Source organism: Rhinatrema bivittatum, chromosome 8 (assembly GCF_901001135.1).
Source record: "Rhinatrema bivittatum chromosome 8, aRhiBiv1.1, whole genome shotgun sequence".
NCBI lineage: Eukaryota > Metazoa > Chordata > Amphibia > Gymnophiona > Rhinatrematidae > Rhinatrema > Rhinatrema bivittatum.
This window is the reverse complement of record NC_042622.1, coordinates 264570716-264589311: the sequence shown is the minus strand read 5'-3', so window position 1 is coordinate 264589311 and position 18596 is coordinate 264570716. Positions and strand designations below refer to the sequence as shown.

Below are 18596 nucleotides of genomic sequence, written 5' to 3'. Positions count from 1 at the left end.
GTCTCTTTATTCGCTAACTAATCGAGTTAGCAAAGGGTTTCCTTGCTACTCTGCCTCCTCGGACTTACCAGGGGTACCCGCTCCTCGGGGGGCTAGTTTCTCTTTTGCTTTTCAGATCGCAGTTTGGAACCGGTACTCGCTCCTCGAGGGTCCATGTTCTCGGACCTGCTTCTGAATACCACTTCTGCCAGGAAGTCATCGCTGCCTACAACACCAGTGAGTTACCGTCTGTCTCTCAGAGCGTTCCCTGGAACGAGGTACTCGCTCCTCGAGGGCCTACTTCATTCCCGCTCCTGGGTTGCTTCTAAGAGACTATTGTGTGAGAGTGTTACCATCAAGGCTCTGTCCATGAACTCTGCATACCCTGCCTACTCACTATATTCAGTTTCTCTACAGCTCAGTTATCCAGGATCACTGTTCCAGTACCTGAGGGACTACAGCCCTGCCGGGCCCTTCCAGCTCACTACTGCCACCTCTGGCGGTTCAATATACTGTTTAATAAAAGAACTAGTGTGTGTCTGTCTCCATACTCTGAGCCTGACCGGTGGTCCCTCTCGGGATCTTCCCCCGGGGGCGTGGTCATCTGCCACCGGCCCAAGGATCCACCCACAACTACCTCAAACACCAACAGAATCTATACGGCCTATCCTCAATATACATTCTCAGCAAAAGCAACAAAAAATGACTCCAACACCTCCCACTCCGCTCTCCTCCAGAGACACTATAGGCTGAGGGGATGTCCCAACATGAGCAAAAGCAGTAGTAGTCAAATCACTTTGAGCTTCTAAACAGCGCTGACACAAAGAGAGAGTGAGGACTGAACTGCTATCAAGCCCCACAGACAGCAAGGCGCTTGGACCTGTTTGTCCCTGGTGCCTAGCTCTCTGAACTTCAACTCTAGGTGGCTGCCTGTTTGCACAACAATGCCACCCAGGCGTACATGCACACCCCTCCAGGACACGTGCAAATACATGCTCAAGACTAGGTTGTGGTCGTACGCACACAAGTACATGCGCAAATACACGCTCCAGTTTAGGTTGCAGCTTTATGCGGACAAGTGCTTGCAAATATGCACTCCAGTCTAGGCCACGGCCTTATGCGCACAAGTACCTACGCAAATACGTGCTCAAGTACCTGCGCAAATTGTGCTCAAGTCTAGGTCACAGACGTATGCGCTTAAATGTAGACCGCAGCCTTATGCATACAGGTCCCTGCGCATGCAACCGCCACATGGCGAGAATGCGCACACATGCCTACGCACGTGGGAAAAGAACCGCTGCCGTGGCTAACCACATGGCTAAGCAAAGCCTGCCTACACCTTCAGCGCGTTTAGGCCTGGATCCGTTTAACATCTGGCACCGAAAATCATCAGCCTGAAGATCTTATCAGGTCAGGCCTCTTGACTGGCTGAGAATCCATGGACACTGGGGCCAAGAGCCAGCATCCCGCTAAACATACTTTGCGCATAAGCAAATTAAAACTGGAAGATCTCTGTTACGACTGTCGCTGCCCGACGTCTCCACTCCGCCCACCTTACCTTTTTTTCGACTCCTCCGTGGTTGAAGGATGGTTGGCTGCCGCAGCGTCTGCCTGCCGTCCTCTCCGGCGTCCCGGTCCGGCTTTGGCGCTGCATCCCGCTATGTTGTCCAGGTACCATAGGGCATGCGCGCTGCGCGGCCCTGCTTCTTATTCTCTCTTTGGCACGAACCTCAGGGGCGTCCCCCAGTGATGACGTCACGCATCCTGGATACAAAAGCCTACACTTTTTGCTAGCTAATCGAGTTAGCAAGGGAACTCCTTATGGATGGGATTCGCTCTCCGTACCTAGCTACTCTGCCTCTCCAACTTTTGGACTTTATCCTAACGGGGTACCCGCTCCTCGGGGGCCTCTCTCATTTCTTGCAGGTCGCGATCAGGAACCGGTACTCGCTGCTCGAGGGCCCATGTTCCCTGACTCGCTGCCTGAACTTATCGCTTCTGCCTGAAAGAAACCGCTGTCTACATCATCAGTGAGTTACCAACTTTATTTCCTCAGAGCTGTTCCCTGGAACCAGGTACTTGCTCCGAGGGCCTGCCTCTATTCCAGCTTCTGTGTCACCTTCCGGGAGAAACCGCTGTGTGAGTAACTTTACCAACGAGGCTCTATACCAGAACTCTGTGTATGCTCCACTGTACTCACTATCTCAATTTTCTCCACTACAGCACAGCCATAGAGGGAATCGCTGTTCCAGTATCCTGAGGAACCACAGCCCAGCCGGGCTTCATCTCTACTCACTACTGCCACCTCTGGTGGCTTCTCAAACTCTGTCTAATAAAAGATATAACTCTGTGTTGTGTGTCCCAAAGCTGAGCCTGACCTGTGGCCCCTCACGGGACTTCCCCCTGTGGGCATGGTCAGCTGCCACAGTGTCCACCCAAAACCTTACAAACAATAACAATCTCTACTAGAACCAGAGATGATTCCTCAGTGCAAGTGCCTCTCTGCACTTCTGCAGGACACGGAACTGCCGCCGTTGCTAGGCAATCGAAAACGGCCGCCGTTTCCGCGCTGACGGGGAAAGTCTCAGCGCTAGACTCCGTCACCCACGAGACTTGTTCTACCGCTGCAGTCATGCTCGACCCAGACCCCAGAAATGCCATGCCACCTTTGCCTTGCACACTTGCTGTTAACACCTCCCTGCACCCGTGGCACCACCAGCACCTCAACAGCAAGCAGGGGAATAGTCCTCAGTGCCATGGAGCCAACACCCGGTCTCCTTCGCAGGCAGAGAAGCTGCTGAAAAACCCCATCACTGAGCTCCCCGAACTGCTAAGATAGCTTCCCCTCCTGGAATCCTGCTGCTGCAGATTCCTCTAACTAGTTCCTTGTTCTCTTTTTTTTTTTTCTTTTACTCTCTGAGAACACATAAAAAAACATAGAAACCAATACTTTCCTTGGTGCAGAGGTTCAGGTTCCAGGAGTGCAGGCCACATGGCAGATCAGAAAAGAGCCAGACCACTGACTATATCCGTCTCCTTTTGCCAAACTTTAGCGACTCAGCCCAGGACAAACCGTTTAAAAGGGATTCTTCCCTGCTCCACTGGGCTTGCAGTGCAGAACTGCCAGCAGGTTCCACCGCTGTCTCGTGGGGGATGAGGAATTTGGTTCACCAAATATCTACATGGACTTCTGAAGTGAGCTATCAGAAGGGTCACCAACCTCCTGCTTGTCCGCCTCAAACCAGGGGGGGTGGCCCCACCAGGACGTCACAACCCCCTGGGAGGATCCAGAAATTTTGTCTTTTAATCTTTTTTTTTTCCTTTCTCTCCAGACTGCAGGTTTTACACCATCTGCTGGAGACAGAGAAATACCGAGGGACTGCAGGCGGCACACTGGGTTATGTATAGTGTCACGGAAACTTTCTCTGTCTCCATCTGCTGGCAGGGAGGCAAAACCCAGGAGTCTGCACTGATCTGGGTACGTACAGAGAACTCTGGGATTTGTGGGGGGGAGAAAAAGATGGTTGGAAAGAGAGTAAAGGGGACATTGGGATTAGGTTGATTGGCATGGGGATGATTGGGGAATTGAGTGGAAACTTCAAAAGGGAGAGGAGCAGGGCTTTGGAATTGGAATGGAGGAGAGTGTGGGGGAAGCAACACCAGAGATTTTGGATTGGGTGGGGGAAGGTGCAAGCAGGGACTGGGGGATTGAGTGGCAGCGCTCTGAGATTGGTTGGAAAATTTGAAGAGAGTAGGAATTTGGGGACTGAGTCTGCATATTTTCTAATTTGTGGTTACTTATTGTGTTTTTGGTGAGGGTCCATGTCTTGCATGTATTAGCCAAGTGAGGGATTCTCTAATGTGCAGCTTATCTTGGGTCATATGTCGTTTCCATAGCAGACTAGATTGTTCTGTTTTCCAATAAGAGACATAGTGAAGTGATGTTCTAGCCGAACATCTGTTGTAATATTTTTCAAAGGTTGGGTTTTGTTGTTTGAGTCCAGGCACAACAGTCATAGAAACATAGAAATGATGGCAGAAAAGGACCAAGTGGTCCATCCAGTCTGCCCAGTAAGCTTATGGTAGTATCTGCTTCGCCATGTAGATTACCTCATGCTTATCAGTTTCCCAGCCTGTAAAAGTCAGGACCCTCATTGCTTGCTGTTTTAATCCAATTCCCTGTTACCCCTGTGTTTATAGAAAAAGGGTTATTTACTGCATTTATTTGTTTCAGAGGGAGAGGTAATTTGTCTTGAACAATCCCTAAGTGGGAACTAAATTCTGGCTTCCCTGGTTCAGAGCCCATTATTCTGGCCAGTGGGCTTTGTACTCAGCCTCTCCATCCCAATCCACACAAATCTCACGGTAAGCAGAACCCAAAAGTTCCCAAGTATGTTGCTCTATCATATACCCTCAGGTCTCTCTTTTCCAAACTGATGAGTCCTAACCTATTCAGGGAGCTCTTCCATCCCTGTTATTATTTATTTCTGTTGCCTTTCTCCGTATATCTTTTTTAGATCCACTATTTCTTTTGGGACGAAGCAACCATAACAGCATTCAGTACACCATGGAGTGATACAGAGGCAAGATGAAACTCAGTTTTATTTTCCATTCTTTTCCTAATAATTCCTAACATTTACTTTTTTTAAGCACTGCCACACGCTGAGGTGAAGATTTCAACATATTGTCCACAACACCAAGATCCTTTTCCTGGGTGGTGACACCTCATATGGAATGTGTGCACCAGTTTGCATTTGTCCACATTAAATTGCATCTGTCCACATTAAATTGCATCTGCCATTTAGATGCCCAGTAAGGTCATTTTGCAAGCGGTGTTGTTTTCAAGTTTACAAAAAAATTAAACCTTTTCACAAGTAAATCGTTCATTCCTGGTCACTCCCTCTATTTTCTGAAAGGTTTTGCCGAAGCTGGAAAACGAGGGGCTTCTTGCCGATGCTTCATCTAATCACATGCACGCACACCGATTCTCCCCCCCGGCTTTCTTTTTACAAATAAAACTTTACCCAGCACAGCTCCTCCATGCTGTCGGTTCTCTCTCCTGCCAAGCCCACCAGCGTTTCTCCCGCGACTTGTGGGTGTTGCTCTGCCTTCTTTTCCCCTCCTGCCCAGCTGCTCTTAGCAGGGCTGCTTTTTTTTTTTTTTTTTTCTCTCCCTCTCTTCAAACGAACCTCTTTTGGGGTTTTTGAAAAAAATCGGTTCCAGAAATAGTTCCTCCCTCTCCCCTCCCCCCAGAAGGGAACCATCTGCTGTTCGCCGCCGTTTCCCGCCGGGCTCGTTTAAGTGTAACACTGCCCCCCCCCCCCCCCTCTCCCCAGCCCGGAACAACAGCGGTAGCGGAGCTAAGGTCCTCCCGCTGCCTCTCTGTGCGGCTCACTTATTGGTCCTTAATGCAGGTAAATTCGTATAAAGCATTTTTTTCCCTTCTCCTTTTTGGAACTGAACTGGCGGCGAGGCGGACCGTTGTTTTTTTGAAGAGACTGAGTGGGATTCCCCTTAAACCTTGGAGGTTAAGCCTGGGCTCTTTCTCCCCCCCACCACCAGAAACCGTTGGAGAGGGCTCAGCAGCCTCTGAAGTGTGGGGCCCCCCCCCCCCCCTTGCAATACATTTTTATTGTATTCTCTGTACTGTGCAATTTGCTGTGTTTTTTATTTTTAAATTTGTATTATTTAATCAATTTAGAGGGATGCAAAGTGAAATAAGTGGCATATCAAGGCTAAAGAAGTACATGAAATAAAGGGAGAGAGAGAAATCCTTTTTATATTTTGCACAATGTAAAAAAGAAATGCATTTCTGTTTCTCCAGTTTTACCCTGAACGCAGAGTCTGGCGTCTTGGGGGGGGGGGGGGGGTTTCAGATTCCGTTTTTGTCTGCCTGTTTCTATTTCTAGTTTGTGGTTCTGTGTTAGGTAAGGGATCTGTGTGTTTTGCATGTGTGACTGAGGTGAGGTATTCTGCTAGTGTGTAACTTCTGTATGGTGTATAGGGATCTATAGTGTTCCAGCCTCTTCTGTTTACTAATCTGCACCTCTTGTGTTCTAGGCTACGATTCAATATTTACATTGCCACCTCTTTGTAGACCAGGTTGTAGTTGTTTGGGTTCTGTATGATTAGTTCTGTTTAGGTATGGTAGATTTGATACATAGGTGCTGAATGCTTTTAATATAGTAGTTCAGATTCTATCTCACCAATAGAACCCATTCTGTTATAATTTACAATAATTCCTCAACTTGGTTTCCGTTAAAAACTGGTGTTCCCCCGAGGTCTTCACTCTCTGCAGGCTTGTTTAACATTTATTTCTCACCATAATGTCAATCTTCTTTAGGAGTGTCAAACTGAATGTCGTCTGCATAGATTCGGTATATCTTCCCCACTCGCAATGACTGGAATTCCACCAAACAATTTCTCGCCATGTGTTTATCCTACATTAAAACCTGGTTATTTCATCATAAACTATGTCTAAACTTAAACAAAACAGAAATCATGATCTTGGGAAATCTTTCTTTTGATCATAACCTGACACACATTATTGATGACATTTACTAATAAAGTACGGAATCTCGGGGTACTTTTTGTCCCAAAACTAAATATGCAGACTCAAATCCAATCGGTCATCAAAGCCTTTTTTTTTTTTTTTTTTTTTTTTTACAAGATTCGCTTGCTTAGACATATCAAGCCTTTACTTGAACATCAAGCTTTTTGAACTGTTCTAAAGTCCCTTGTCCTAACTGGCCTCGACTACTGTAACACTCTTTATATTGGTCTCCCTGCTTCATCTTTACACCCATTACAACTCGTTCAGAATTCTGACCCTAGATTACTCAGTGGTTCTACATTCACTGACCATATTACTCCTGTATTATTTAATTTTCACTGGTTTCCTATCTCCTGGCGTATACAGTACAAATTACTTACCACAATTCAAAGCTTAATCCATAACAAGAATTGCTGGCTTTCTTCAACTTTACGTTTATACACTCCAACATGTTTTAAGATCTCAGAACCAAATGCTACTTCAAATACCATCCCCCGAATCTACCAGGCTAGTGTTCACGCATGAAAGATCATTCTCCATTGCAGGCTCGATCATTTGGAACGCCCTCCCAACAAATATCCGCCTTATATCTGATATCATAGAATTCAAAAAGGCACTAAAGACTCAGCTCTTCAAACTTACATACCCAGAATAATGTGTTCCTTTTCTACATTCCCTTTCTATTTCCATAGTCTACCCCGCCCCCTTACTCTGCCCTACCATTGTTTTAATTTTTGTAATATAATTCTTTGATGTTTTATTCATTATTTATGTTAATCATATTTTTATTTAAATTTTTATCTTATTTCGCTTATCATTTTTATGTATATATTTTATTTTAAACTGCCCTGAACCTTGGAGGGTGCGGTATATAAGTGTAATGTTTTTTTGTTACTTTACAGAGGGCCTGGTAGTGGAGGGAGTTTGTGTTGAGGATGTGGGAATATGAATAGTAATTTTTTGACTGGTGAGTAGTAAGTGGAAATGCCCTAATTCTGCTCTGCACTCTTATTAGAGATGTTTCTGTGGTCATGAAGTGTCTGTCTGCATAACTGGAGATGCGATATTTCTATTGGGAATCTGAATCATTTTGTATAGTTTAATAGACCTTGGACCTCATTCCCAAATATGAGAATTGTTGAATGATGCTATAAAATAATTTTAATAGTTTTTTACTGGGGGGTTATATTTTTCCTTAAGTTTCTTTATTCTATATACAGATGGCAAAAAAGGACCAAATGGTACATCTAGTCTGCCCAGCAAGCTTCTTATGGTAGTATCTTAGGTTACACACATTTTTCTCCTAAGTGTAGTAACTGCGGCTCCGTTCAGTTATCTCCAAGCCTTATGATAAAGGTAGTAATATTTACAATCAAAACCAAGCAACTGTTAAACCCATAAAAAAATTGCTGCTAGGAACATTTTTACTAGGTGAGGAGCCTTCTTGAAATTTCAGACAATGCAGCTTGATGTGCTTTGTTTTTGGTCTTGGCCATAGAAGCAGTCCTGTGCCTTTTCCCTTGTGTCTTCATATCAGTACCCCATACCGTAAAAGTTGGGGCCCATGTTGGTTATCTGAATCAAATTCCTCATTTCCTAGAACTTTTTCTTAATGTCCTTGTTAGCCGACTTAAAACTCTTAGATGCACTTAGTCTCAGGACAAGGTAGATATAATTCTAAGATATACTTAATATTTTTGTTTATTCAAGTGGAATTTGAATCTGTGTTGGAGATTTTGGCTCTTTCTGGAAAAAACATAGTTTTTGTCTTTTCCATGTTTGCTTGCAGAGCTCATGATTTGCAGCAGGTCTCTAGCAATTTTAGTTTTCTCTTGTAGACCTTCTGAGTTAAGGGATAGAATGACCAGATCATTTGAATACAGCAGGCATTTGATCTCTGAGTTATTTAGTTTCGGTCCTAGGGCTAAGGATCTCTCTAGTAATGTGAGGAGATTGTTGATGTAGATATTGAAGAAGGTGGGGCTCAGGCTATATCTCTGTTTCACTTCTTACTCCTGTCTGAAGCTATCTGTTTGCTTGTTTATTTTTACCTTAAAGCTGATGGGGGAATACATGGATTTAATTATATAGAAACATGATGGCAGAAAAAGTCCACATGACCCATCTAGTCTGCCCATCTGTCCACCTAATTCAACTCTATAATTGCCATCACTTCCTCAGAGATCCCCTGTATTTATCCCATGCTTTCTTGAATCCAGATACTGTTTTTGTCTCTACTACTTCCACTGGGAGGCTGTTCCATGCATCCACCACCCTCTCTGTAAAGAAATATTTCCTGAGTCTACCCTCTTTCACCCTCTTCCCATGACCTCTTGCTTTAGAGCTTCCTTTCCATTGAAAGAGGCTTGTCTCCTGTGCATGGAAACCTTCTGAGATATTTAAATGCTTCTGTCACATCTCTCCTATCTCGCCTTTCCTCTAGGGCAGTGGTTCTCAACCTTTAATCTATCGGAACACATCTAACAGATGGTTCTCACAGGCGTGACACACTGAATACATGACTGTCATGGGGCTGAATGTAAACATACACTCTGCATCCACAGAAACCTCCCTGACCCCCAACAATGGGTGCGGAGCAGAACTAGGATATATACCGTAGAAAAAAGATATTCTGGTGTCATCTCGGCAACATCAACCCAACTGATGTTGAAAATGGTGGTTTTGGTGGCCATTTGTTCGGCACGTCGGATCTCAGAATTGCAGGCCCTGCCGTGTCGGGACCCTTTTCTTCGGATTTACGATGAGAGGGTGACTTTACGCACGGTTTCTTCCTTCGTTCCTAAGGTTGTTTCGGCCTTTCATGTCAATCAGACAGTGGAGCTTCCGGGATTCCCTTAGTGGTCTCGGGGGTTGTCCCAGGACAAGGACCTTCATCTTTTGGACGTGCGCCATGTCTTATTGCATTATCTGGAGGTTACCAATGACTTCTGATGCTCCGATCATTTGTTCATTCTCTTCGGTGGCCCAAAGAAAGGGGACAAAGCTTCTAAAGCGACCATATCTCATTGGATTAAAGAGACTATTTGTTCGTCATACATAATTCACGGATGCCAAGTGCCTTTGGGTCTCAGAGCTCATTCCATCAGGGCCCAGGCTACCTCCTGGGCAGATTGTCAGTTACTGTCACCTCAGGAGATCTGTAGGGCAGCTGTGTGGTCCTCTTTGCACATGTTTACTAAGCATTATCTACTTGACGTTAAAGCTACTGAGGAATCGTCCTTCAGTAAAAATGTTCTGTGTGCGGGTCTTTCAGGTTCCCGCCTAGTATAGGGTGGCTTGGGTACATCCCACTTCTCCGGACTGATCTGGGTATGTTCAGGAAATGAAAATTGGTTCTTACCCTTTACTTCAGATACCGAAAGACTGTGTTGGCTAGACTTTGCCTGTGTTTTCACGGAGCTCCCTTTTTGCAGAATGTGATTGTTGGAGCAGTTTTTATAGCAGTTACTTTGCTTAAGTTATTTCATTGGGGCGAAGCGGTAGACAGTGGGTTTTTCAACCCTTCGCCCGTTAGTGTTGTTGCTTGGGTACAGGACAATACTGAGGGACTGCAGGTCTCACTCTTGTATATATGGCAGTGCCCAAAGTTTTGCTCTCTGACTTCACCTGCTGGTAAGGATACACAACTCACTTCTCTGGACTAATCTGTGGTATTACAGGAACGAAAATTAGCAGGTAAGAACCAATTTTCATTTGTGTAAAAGAGAGTATGTGTGTGTGACTGCAATCCTTTGTGTGTGTGTGAGAGATAGCATGAATGTAAGTGTATGACTGAGACCCTGTATGTGTAAGTGAGAGATCATGTGTATGTATGATTAAGAGCATGTGTGTTTGTGTGTGACTGAGAGCCTGTGTAGGTGAGAGAGTATGTGATCAATAGCCTGTGTGTGAGAGAGAGCATGTTTGTAAGTGTGAATGAGTGAGACAGAGCATGTATATAAGTGTGTGATTGAAAGCCTGTGTGTATATGTGTGAAAAGACAGCATGTGTGTAAATGTGTGATTAAGAGCATATATAAGTGAGAGAAAAAGCATGTGTATGTGTGTGTGATTGAGAGCCTGTGTGAAAAGACAGCATGTGTGTAAATGTGTGATTAAGAGCATATATAAGTGAGAGAAAAAGCATGTGTATGTGTGTGTGATTGAGAGCCAGTGTGAGAGAGAGAGCTTGTGTGTGACTGAGAGAGAGGAGAAAGTTGCAAGCAAACCATCCCTCCTCCTGCTAACTCAAAACAGTCTCAGGGCACCTGGATATCAAACGTTTCCAGGTATGCAGAGCAAAGCATTTTTTTTATCATTATTATTTTTCATTATTGGGTCTTTGTGCCTGCTATTTGGAAATATTTTATTGGTCTCTAGAAATTTTTGTTATGAGGTGTTAATTATTGGATATTTCATTCATCAGCTGGTTTTACTGCTATTGATTTTATATTTCTTGATTTGTTTTATGACACTGGTGATGTTTCTCTCTTTCCTTTGTTACACTGCACACAGAATCTCTGGCTTGTTGCGGTTTCGAGTTCAGTTTTCCTTGGCATGTTTCTATTTATACTTTATGGTCTCTTTATTCTTTGTTAGGTGAGGATCTGAACGTGTGACCGAGGTGAGGTTTTCTGCTGGCGTGTAGTTTCTGTGTAGGACTCTATAGCAACCTGGCTTGGTCCGTTTTCCTAATAGGAGGAATATTGGAGTTTTACGGCCTGGTGTAATATTTTCAGTTTTGCCTTGTAAGTTTGAGTGTTGGAAATTGGCGCTGTTTTGGTATGGGATGTTTATGCAATTTCTCTTCAGACAGAGTACTTATCTTTCCCTTGTGTCATTCTTAACAATAAAAATAATACTGGGCCTTTATTTTTTATTTCCGCCATGAATTGTAATGAGCAGTGTGTCACAGATGTGAGCGTGGTCTGTCAGGTGTGTCACGATGGGATAAAGGTTGAGAACCACTGTGATAGAGGTTTACAAAATCATGAAAGGACTTGAAAAAGTTAATGTAAATCGGTTATTTACTCTCTCAGATAATAGGACTAGGGGCACTCCATGAAGTTAGCAAGTAGCTCATTTAAAACAAATCAAAGTTCTTTTTCATGCAATGCATAGTTAAGCTCTGGTTTTAAAAAAGGTTTGGATAAGTTCCTAGAGGAAAAATCCATAAATTGCTATGATGGTAATTAATAAGCAATAGTAGCTTGTGATTATTCTAATGTTTGGGTACTTGTGACTTGGATTGGCCACTGTTGGAAACAGGATACTGGGCTTGATGGACCCTTGGTCTGACCCAGTATTGCATGTTCTAAAAGTCACTCTGCATGCAGTGCAAACCTGGAGAAATGGAAAAAGAAATACAGCACCTAACACACTCCCAGGATCAGCAATAATGCACACAAACTAATCTGTACAAAGTTACACTTGTGTTATGGAACGCACTCGAACATTAACAACCTGTGGCAAAACAGGGGTTTTGCATGCTTTGTAGTTTATTGTTCTGGCCCGTGACACTTTTCTCCAGAGAGATCATTTCCTGTGTGCTGGCTTGCAGGTGCTGTTTGACCTCTGCACTGGAGTTGAAGCAAAGGCTTTTGGGATGCTGCCTTGACTGAAGGTGGCTTGATCAGCATGCACAACCTAGCAATCCTGTGTGCATGTAATATGGAAACACCTTGCAGTGCCATTAGCCAAAAAGCTAACTGTTAATATTGTGTGCTCTGATTGGCCCTGAAGAGAGAGAACACACCCTGAGGGTTCTGGAACTCTCCAGTCTTGGCTTGGAGTGCAGAGGGAGCAGTTCTCTGCACTGAGGCCCTGTTCAGCTCCTGTGGACAGCCTTTTCCTGACCTCCACAGGTACTATAAAGTGGTGAAAATTGTTTAGCTAATTTTTATTGTTTAATCCTCGACGTCTTATCTATTTCTGTTTACAATTTAAGGACTGGATTTTGAAAGCCCTACGTGCGCCGGGCCTATTTTATAAAGGCCTGGCGACACGCGTAAACTCCCGGGACGCGTCTAAGTCCCGGGGCTTCGAAAAAGGGGCGGTGCCAGAGACCTCTGGCACAGCGGCCATTTGCTGCTGTGTTGGAGGATCGCATGCCGGCAGGCTGCTGGCTCGCTCAACTTGCGCCTGCCCAGAGGCAGGCGCAAATGGTACAATAGAGGTTGGGGGGGTTAGAATAGGGCTAGGGGGTGGGAAGGTTAGAGTAGGGGGAAGGGAACGGGTGAAGGCCACGGGCGTCGGCGCGCAGGGTGCACAATTGTGCACCCCCTTGTGCACGCTGACCCCCGATTTTATAACATGCGCGCACCTGCATGTGCATGTTATAAAATCGGGTATCCATGTGTGCATGCCGGGTAGCGCGCACACATGTACACCCACGCACTTCTTTTAAAATCTACCCCTAAATATTTTATTTATTTATTTTAAAGTATTTATTGCCCACACCCTCCAATATTCAGGGCGGGTTACAAAGAGCATTCATAATTAGACTGACATAAAATAATAAAATAACATAAAAAGTCTATGTTAGGTAAGTTAAAAATCAACAAATTATGAAAACGGTCAATGGTAAAGGTTGGTTTTGTACTCAAGATAGAGATGAAGAAAGTTCCAGATCATGGTCGGAAGTAATGGGTTTCTTAAATATTTTTTAGGTCCCAGCCCAACTTATCGCACTCCCATTGCAAACTATTCTATATGTGGTCATGGACAAATTTATTTATTTATTTATTGTATTTATATACCATCATTCTGTGACCAATCACAATGGTTTACAAAGTAAGCAAATAAAAGCAGATAAACAAATAGATCTTGGAAGTCCCCGTTTTCAGGCCACATGGCTTCCCAAAAAACAGACCTGAAATTCTGCATGAGGAAGTTGCCCCATTATAGCATGGTGCAGCTGCCCCTTACTTCTGTGGTGGTTGAGTCAGCCATGAAAAAGTCAAAGCCGTTGCGGCTGCATTCCAAACACCTCCAGGCAAAGATAACGAGTACTTGTATGAGTTTGGATGCAGAGTTTTTCAGGCAGCAATGCTGAATGCAAAAATTCAGCAGCATTAATTTTAAATCACGCAGTACTTGCATGAGTGTTTACAAACTCTCGAGTGCACATTTCACCAGTGATGGGAGACCAAACACCTCTTCAGCCCTTAACAGATATTGAAGAGGGATTGTGACATCTACTCTGAACCATCTATGAGACCTTCAATACTTTGGCTTGTACATTAGCTGCTTCAATAACGGCTTGCAGAATAGTCTGGCTCCACTCTTGCACAATCTAGGGGGAAGTTCGTGAAAACTGGCGGGCTTCCCTTTTAAATGAGATAAGTTGTTTGGAGACAAGCTGCGTGAGAACGTCTTGCTGTTGAAAGAGCAAAGCATAGCGATTTCATCCCTAGCTTCGCCCTCGGACCAGCAGTCTTTTAATAAAAGATACTATTCCAGCTACAAGAAACCATTTTATCAGTGCCGTCAGTCTAGACCTTATACATCCTACAGACCACCACCATACTAACTCCCTAGAGTCTAGACAGTAGGGTCAGCAAGTCCAATCCAGAGGCCACCAGAGCAGCCAACGTACGTAAAAGCAGCAGCAAGACCCCAACCAAAAGCTGCAATAGAATTTTTTTAACAGAATTGGGCCATAGCTACCCTTAGTGGTGGGAGGGAGAATATCCCATTTCTTCCATGCTTGGGATTTCATCACATCAGACTATTTGGTATTGAATACAGTTCACAATGGTTACAGAATACAATTCAAAAGGAGCCCTCCACTCCCGCACCTTGTTCCATTGGGGTGGGATCATTCACAATATATTTTTTTATAACAGGAGGTACACTCTCTTTGCTTTAACAGCAAGCGATTCAGACTCTAGCAATGCACCAGCAACAAGGGGTTTTATTCCCAGTACTTCCTCATACCGACAAAGAATGGAGGTCTCTATCCAATTCTGGTCCTGCATTCCCTCAACAAATGTATTCGAAAGGAGAAGTTCAAAATGACATCTTTCAAGTCCATTCTGCCAATTCTTCAACTCAATGATTGAATGTGCTCATTAGTTCTTAAGGATTTGTACTCATACTTCCCAGTGCACCCATCTATTTGGCGCTACCTGTGCTTTCAGGTCAATGCTCAACATTAGCAATACAAGGTCCTCCCCTTTGGCCTCTTGTCAGCCCTCAGAGTTTTTACAAAAGCCATAGCTGTGGCCCACTTGAGAAGGAAAGGAATAAAGGTCTTTCTGTAACTGGACGATTGGCTTCTGGTCACTCCATAATCCACAACTCTCCAGAAACACCTACTCAAGACGATAAGCTATCTAAAAAGCCTAGACTTCATAATCGACTACAAAAAGTCCAATCTTCAGTCAGTGCAAGTGCTACAATTCATAGGAGCAAGATAGGCTCTGCACAGAATTTTATTTTTCTTCCTACCAAGAGAGTCGCACACTAGCTCTTCAGTTGGAGCAACAGTCGCATCCATCAGCATGTCAAATACTCATGCTGTTGGGTCATATGGTGGCAGCAATTTACATAGTCCCTCATACTCGCCTTCATATGTGACGCCTAAGGTGTGGGTTCAGTGGTCCCAGTACAGCCAACTAATATCAAAAAAGGTGGCTCTGACTCGATTTATGAAGATAGACATACAATGGAGGCTGTTCCTATCAGTCTTAAAGACAGGAGCACCATTTCACAACCCAATCCATCAATTCATCTTAACCACAGACACGTCTACAAAAGGTTAGGGTGCTCATCTACTAAGTCTGAAGACCCAAGGCTTATAGTTTTTGGTAGAAAGGACCTTTCAGACCAACCTGCTTGAGCTGAGAGCGATACAGAATGCAGTGCGCACCTTTGCACCTCATCTCCAGGGAAAGAGTGTTATGATACACACAGACAATCAAGTAACCATGTTTTATATAAACAAAGAAGGCAGGTCTAGTTCTAGGATACTGTGCAGGGAGGCGCTACAGATTCTAGAATCGGCAGAGGCATGTTTGATTGAATTACAGGCAAATTACTTTCCTGGAGTAGTGAACACTGAGGCCGACAGGCTCGGCAGGATCCTTCACGCTCACGAATGGGCTCTACATCAAGGGGGTGGTAAACAGTCTCTTTGAGACACGGGGCACTCCATGCATGGACCTGTTCGCAACGGAAAGCAACACAAAGCTACCAAGGTTTTTCTCAGTACACCCAAGCTCGGAAAGATGTTTGCAGGATGCATTCCTCATCCCCTGGGAGAGGGGGACCTATTTTAGGGGTAACCCCCAATACCACTAATAGGTCAAACAATCCAAAAAGGCATCACAGACGAAGCAGATCTGATCCTCCTTGCTCCAGCCTGGCCCAGACAACCATGCTGTACCATGCCTACATAGTCCAGCTTTCCATTCATTCACCAATTTCTTTGAGAAACAGTGCGGAACTGCTATTGCAGGAGGGAGGTGCGCTCTACTCCACCCCATGTATTCCTCCCTACAACTGACTGCTTGGAGATTGAGAGCGAGGTATTAAGCCACCTTCAACTGACACCAAGTATCCAGGACATTCTTGTTTCCACTAGGAAACAGTCCATAAGGAAGAATTATGCTTTCCAGTGGGAACGAAAACGTTGTTGGTGTGGGGAAAAGGACATAAACCTGTTTTCTTGACCCCGGCGATGCTGTTGCAGTATCTGAATATGCTAATCACAACAGGGCCAGCGGTGTCATCTATCCGCGTACACTTAAGTGTGATAGCCACATATCACTCCCCATAGGGTGACCTCTCCATTTCAACCCCTCCTTTCGTGTCACGTTTCATGAAGGGAATTCTTCAGCTTCCACCACCAGTCTCCAAACCTCCGATTTCTTGGGATATAAATACGGTATTGGATGCGCTCATGCTTCTGCCCTCTGAACCCTTGGTCATGGTCTCTCTGAAGTATCTAACTTGGAAAGTACTGTTCCTCGTCACAGTGACTTTGGCGAGACGAGTGAGTGAACTTCAGGCGCTATTTCGCTATCTCCTTACTTGTAATTTCACCGTGACAAAGCCACCTTACGGACATAACCATCCTTCTTACTAAAAATTGTCTCAGCCTTTCACCTGAACCAAACAATTGTATGACCTACATTTTTCCAAAGCCGCATAAAAATAACAGGGAAAGATTGCTTCACATCTTAGACTGTAAAGAGGGCCTTGGCTTACTACAAAAAAGTAACTAAACGAATAACCGGGCATCCCAGCTCTTTGTATCTTTTAATGCAAATGTGCCAGGATTGCCAGTAGCAAAGAGGACTTTGTCTAATTGGATAACTCATTGCATTCACTTATGATGTTCTCCCCATCCTGGTGGACTAACAGCATCAGTTAAGGCACATCACATCGTTAGAGCTGCTGCAGCATCTAATGTGCCCTGTTAGACATTTGCAAGGCTGCTACGTGGTCTTCTCTCCATACCTTCACATCACACTACTGTTTCGACCAGCAGGCGGTTTCCGCTGCCCCGGTGGGAACTGCCGTCTTCCACCATGCCACTGGAACTCCAGGTTGTCCACAGGACTTGTGGGTTGTGCACACATTGCATAAGGAGTAGTCACATCTGACTGTGTCATCCCTTCAATAATTTGTACATCAGAAAGCTGGGGACTCCCAGAAAGCACGGCTAATTCAGCCTGCTTATCCGACGGGGGGGAAAAAAGCAAGTTTGCTTACCGTAAACGGTGTTTTCCGTAGATAGCAGAATGAATTAGCCATGCGATCCCACTTTCCTCCCTGGACATCCTGGATCTTCGCTGCACTTCGTTAACTATCTTATCGACTGAGGTGAACGGACAGCCGCGCAGGTGCTCAGAGCAAAGCTCTGCATTCTTTGAGAGAAACTCCACCCCATGCTGCCTGAAGGACGTCACCCAGAAAGCATGGCCAATGCATCCTGCTTTCTCCCAGTTCCAGGTTACAGTGGTTTAAAGTTGAGGCCAGAATGGCATATAGCGTCAAAAGCTTTTGTAAAGTCAATAAAACATGCAAATATTCTTCCCGAGGGATTTTTTTTTTTTACATATTTGTTAATCAGTGTCTGTAAGCTGGTTTTGGTGTTTTGGGAAGGAACTCTCTGACTTGTATAGGACACTACAGAACAATTTGCTAGTGTTAACTGTTAATATAAGTCCATCCTGACCTTGCTCCACTGCATGCATAGACTAGGCTCACTTTTTTTTTTTCTTAGGGAAATCAGAACGGCAACACTACGCATGCAACAGGGTAAAATCCAGGGCTGGATTAAATTGTTCTGATTGACCTGCAAGATGTAGCAACCCTAGCTCTGGCATGCTGCTGGGTAGTATTACTACTGGGCACTGCTGCTGCCTCTTCATGTAGAGGTCATTCATACAGGGTCCCAACCATGGCCTCCTCTCCCAGCTCCATGCATTACATAAGAATGGCCAAGTTGGGTTAGATAATGGTCCATTTAGCCTAGCATCCCATCTCCGACAGTTGTTAATTAAGAGACTATAAATATCACAATACACTGTGGCAGACTCCAGAAGCTAAGCCTAGTCTTGCCCAATCTGAAGCATAAAATTATTTTCCTTTTCATCCAATCAGACCAATCTGGCAAATGGGTTGTGCCTGCTGATCAGCAGATGAAGACAGAAATTAACAGGTTTGCTGATGTCACATCTGTGCTGACTTCAGCTTGCCAGTATTCTCTGTCTCCAGCAGATGGTAGGCAGGCATCTCGTACTTGTAGGTAAGTCTTGGTTAGGCTAAATTAAGAGGAACTCTAGGGAGGCTTCTGAGGTGAAAGACTATTTCACCCTTCCTGAGTTGAGCATAGCTGTTGGGGTAAGGGATGATTAGGCAGCTCCTGAGATGAAAGTCTAGGACTCCCTCCCTCGGTGGCGTATAGCCTGGGCCAGGAGGCTATGCCTTTGGACTTGGTTGCTTTCATTCTTCCTTTTCCTTCCTCACCCCCTTGTTAACTTTGCCATCACCACACTCCCTCTTCTCTTTCTCTAAAGGAGCTACCTCCCTCCTACCTTCTTTCAATTTCCTTT

General features: G+C 44.7%; 2 protein-coding genes across 3 annotated transcripts in view; one reads left to right on the top strand and one right to left on the bottom strand.

Moving 5' to 3' along the window:
- The window catches only part of LOC115098342 (phospholipase D3-like), a 68731-nt gene extending 63609 nt beyond the window's left edge, over positions 1 to 5122 (bottom strand). The window contains exon 1 of the mRNA XM_029614887.1: positions 5004 to 5122. Within this exon, the coding sequence (XP_029470747.1) occupies positions 5004 to 5021 (18 nt within the window). The 5' untranslated portion in view covers positions 5022 to 5122. The remainder of the gene's footprint in view (positions 1 to 5003) is intronic.
- A 163-nt stretch (positions 5123 to 5285) lies between these two features.
- The window catches only part of ZBTB3 (zinc finger and BTB domain containing 3), a 37319-nt gene continuing 24008 nt past the window's right edge, over positions 5286 to 18596 (top strand). Inside the window, exon 1 of one of the 2 annotated variants that reach the window (XM_029614882.1) lies at positions 5286 to 5393. The gene's annotated coding sequence lies outside the window, so the exon portion shown is untranslated. The remainder of the gene's footprint in view (positions 5394 to 18596) is intronic. The other variant, XM_029614883.1, reaches the window with a different exon arrangement.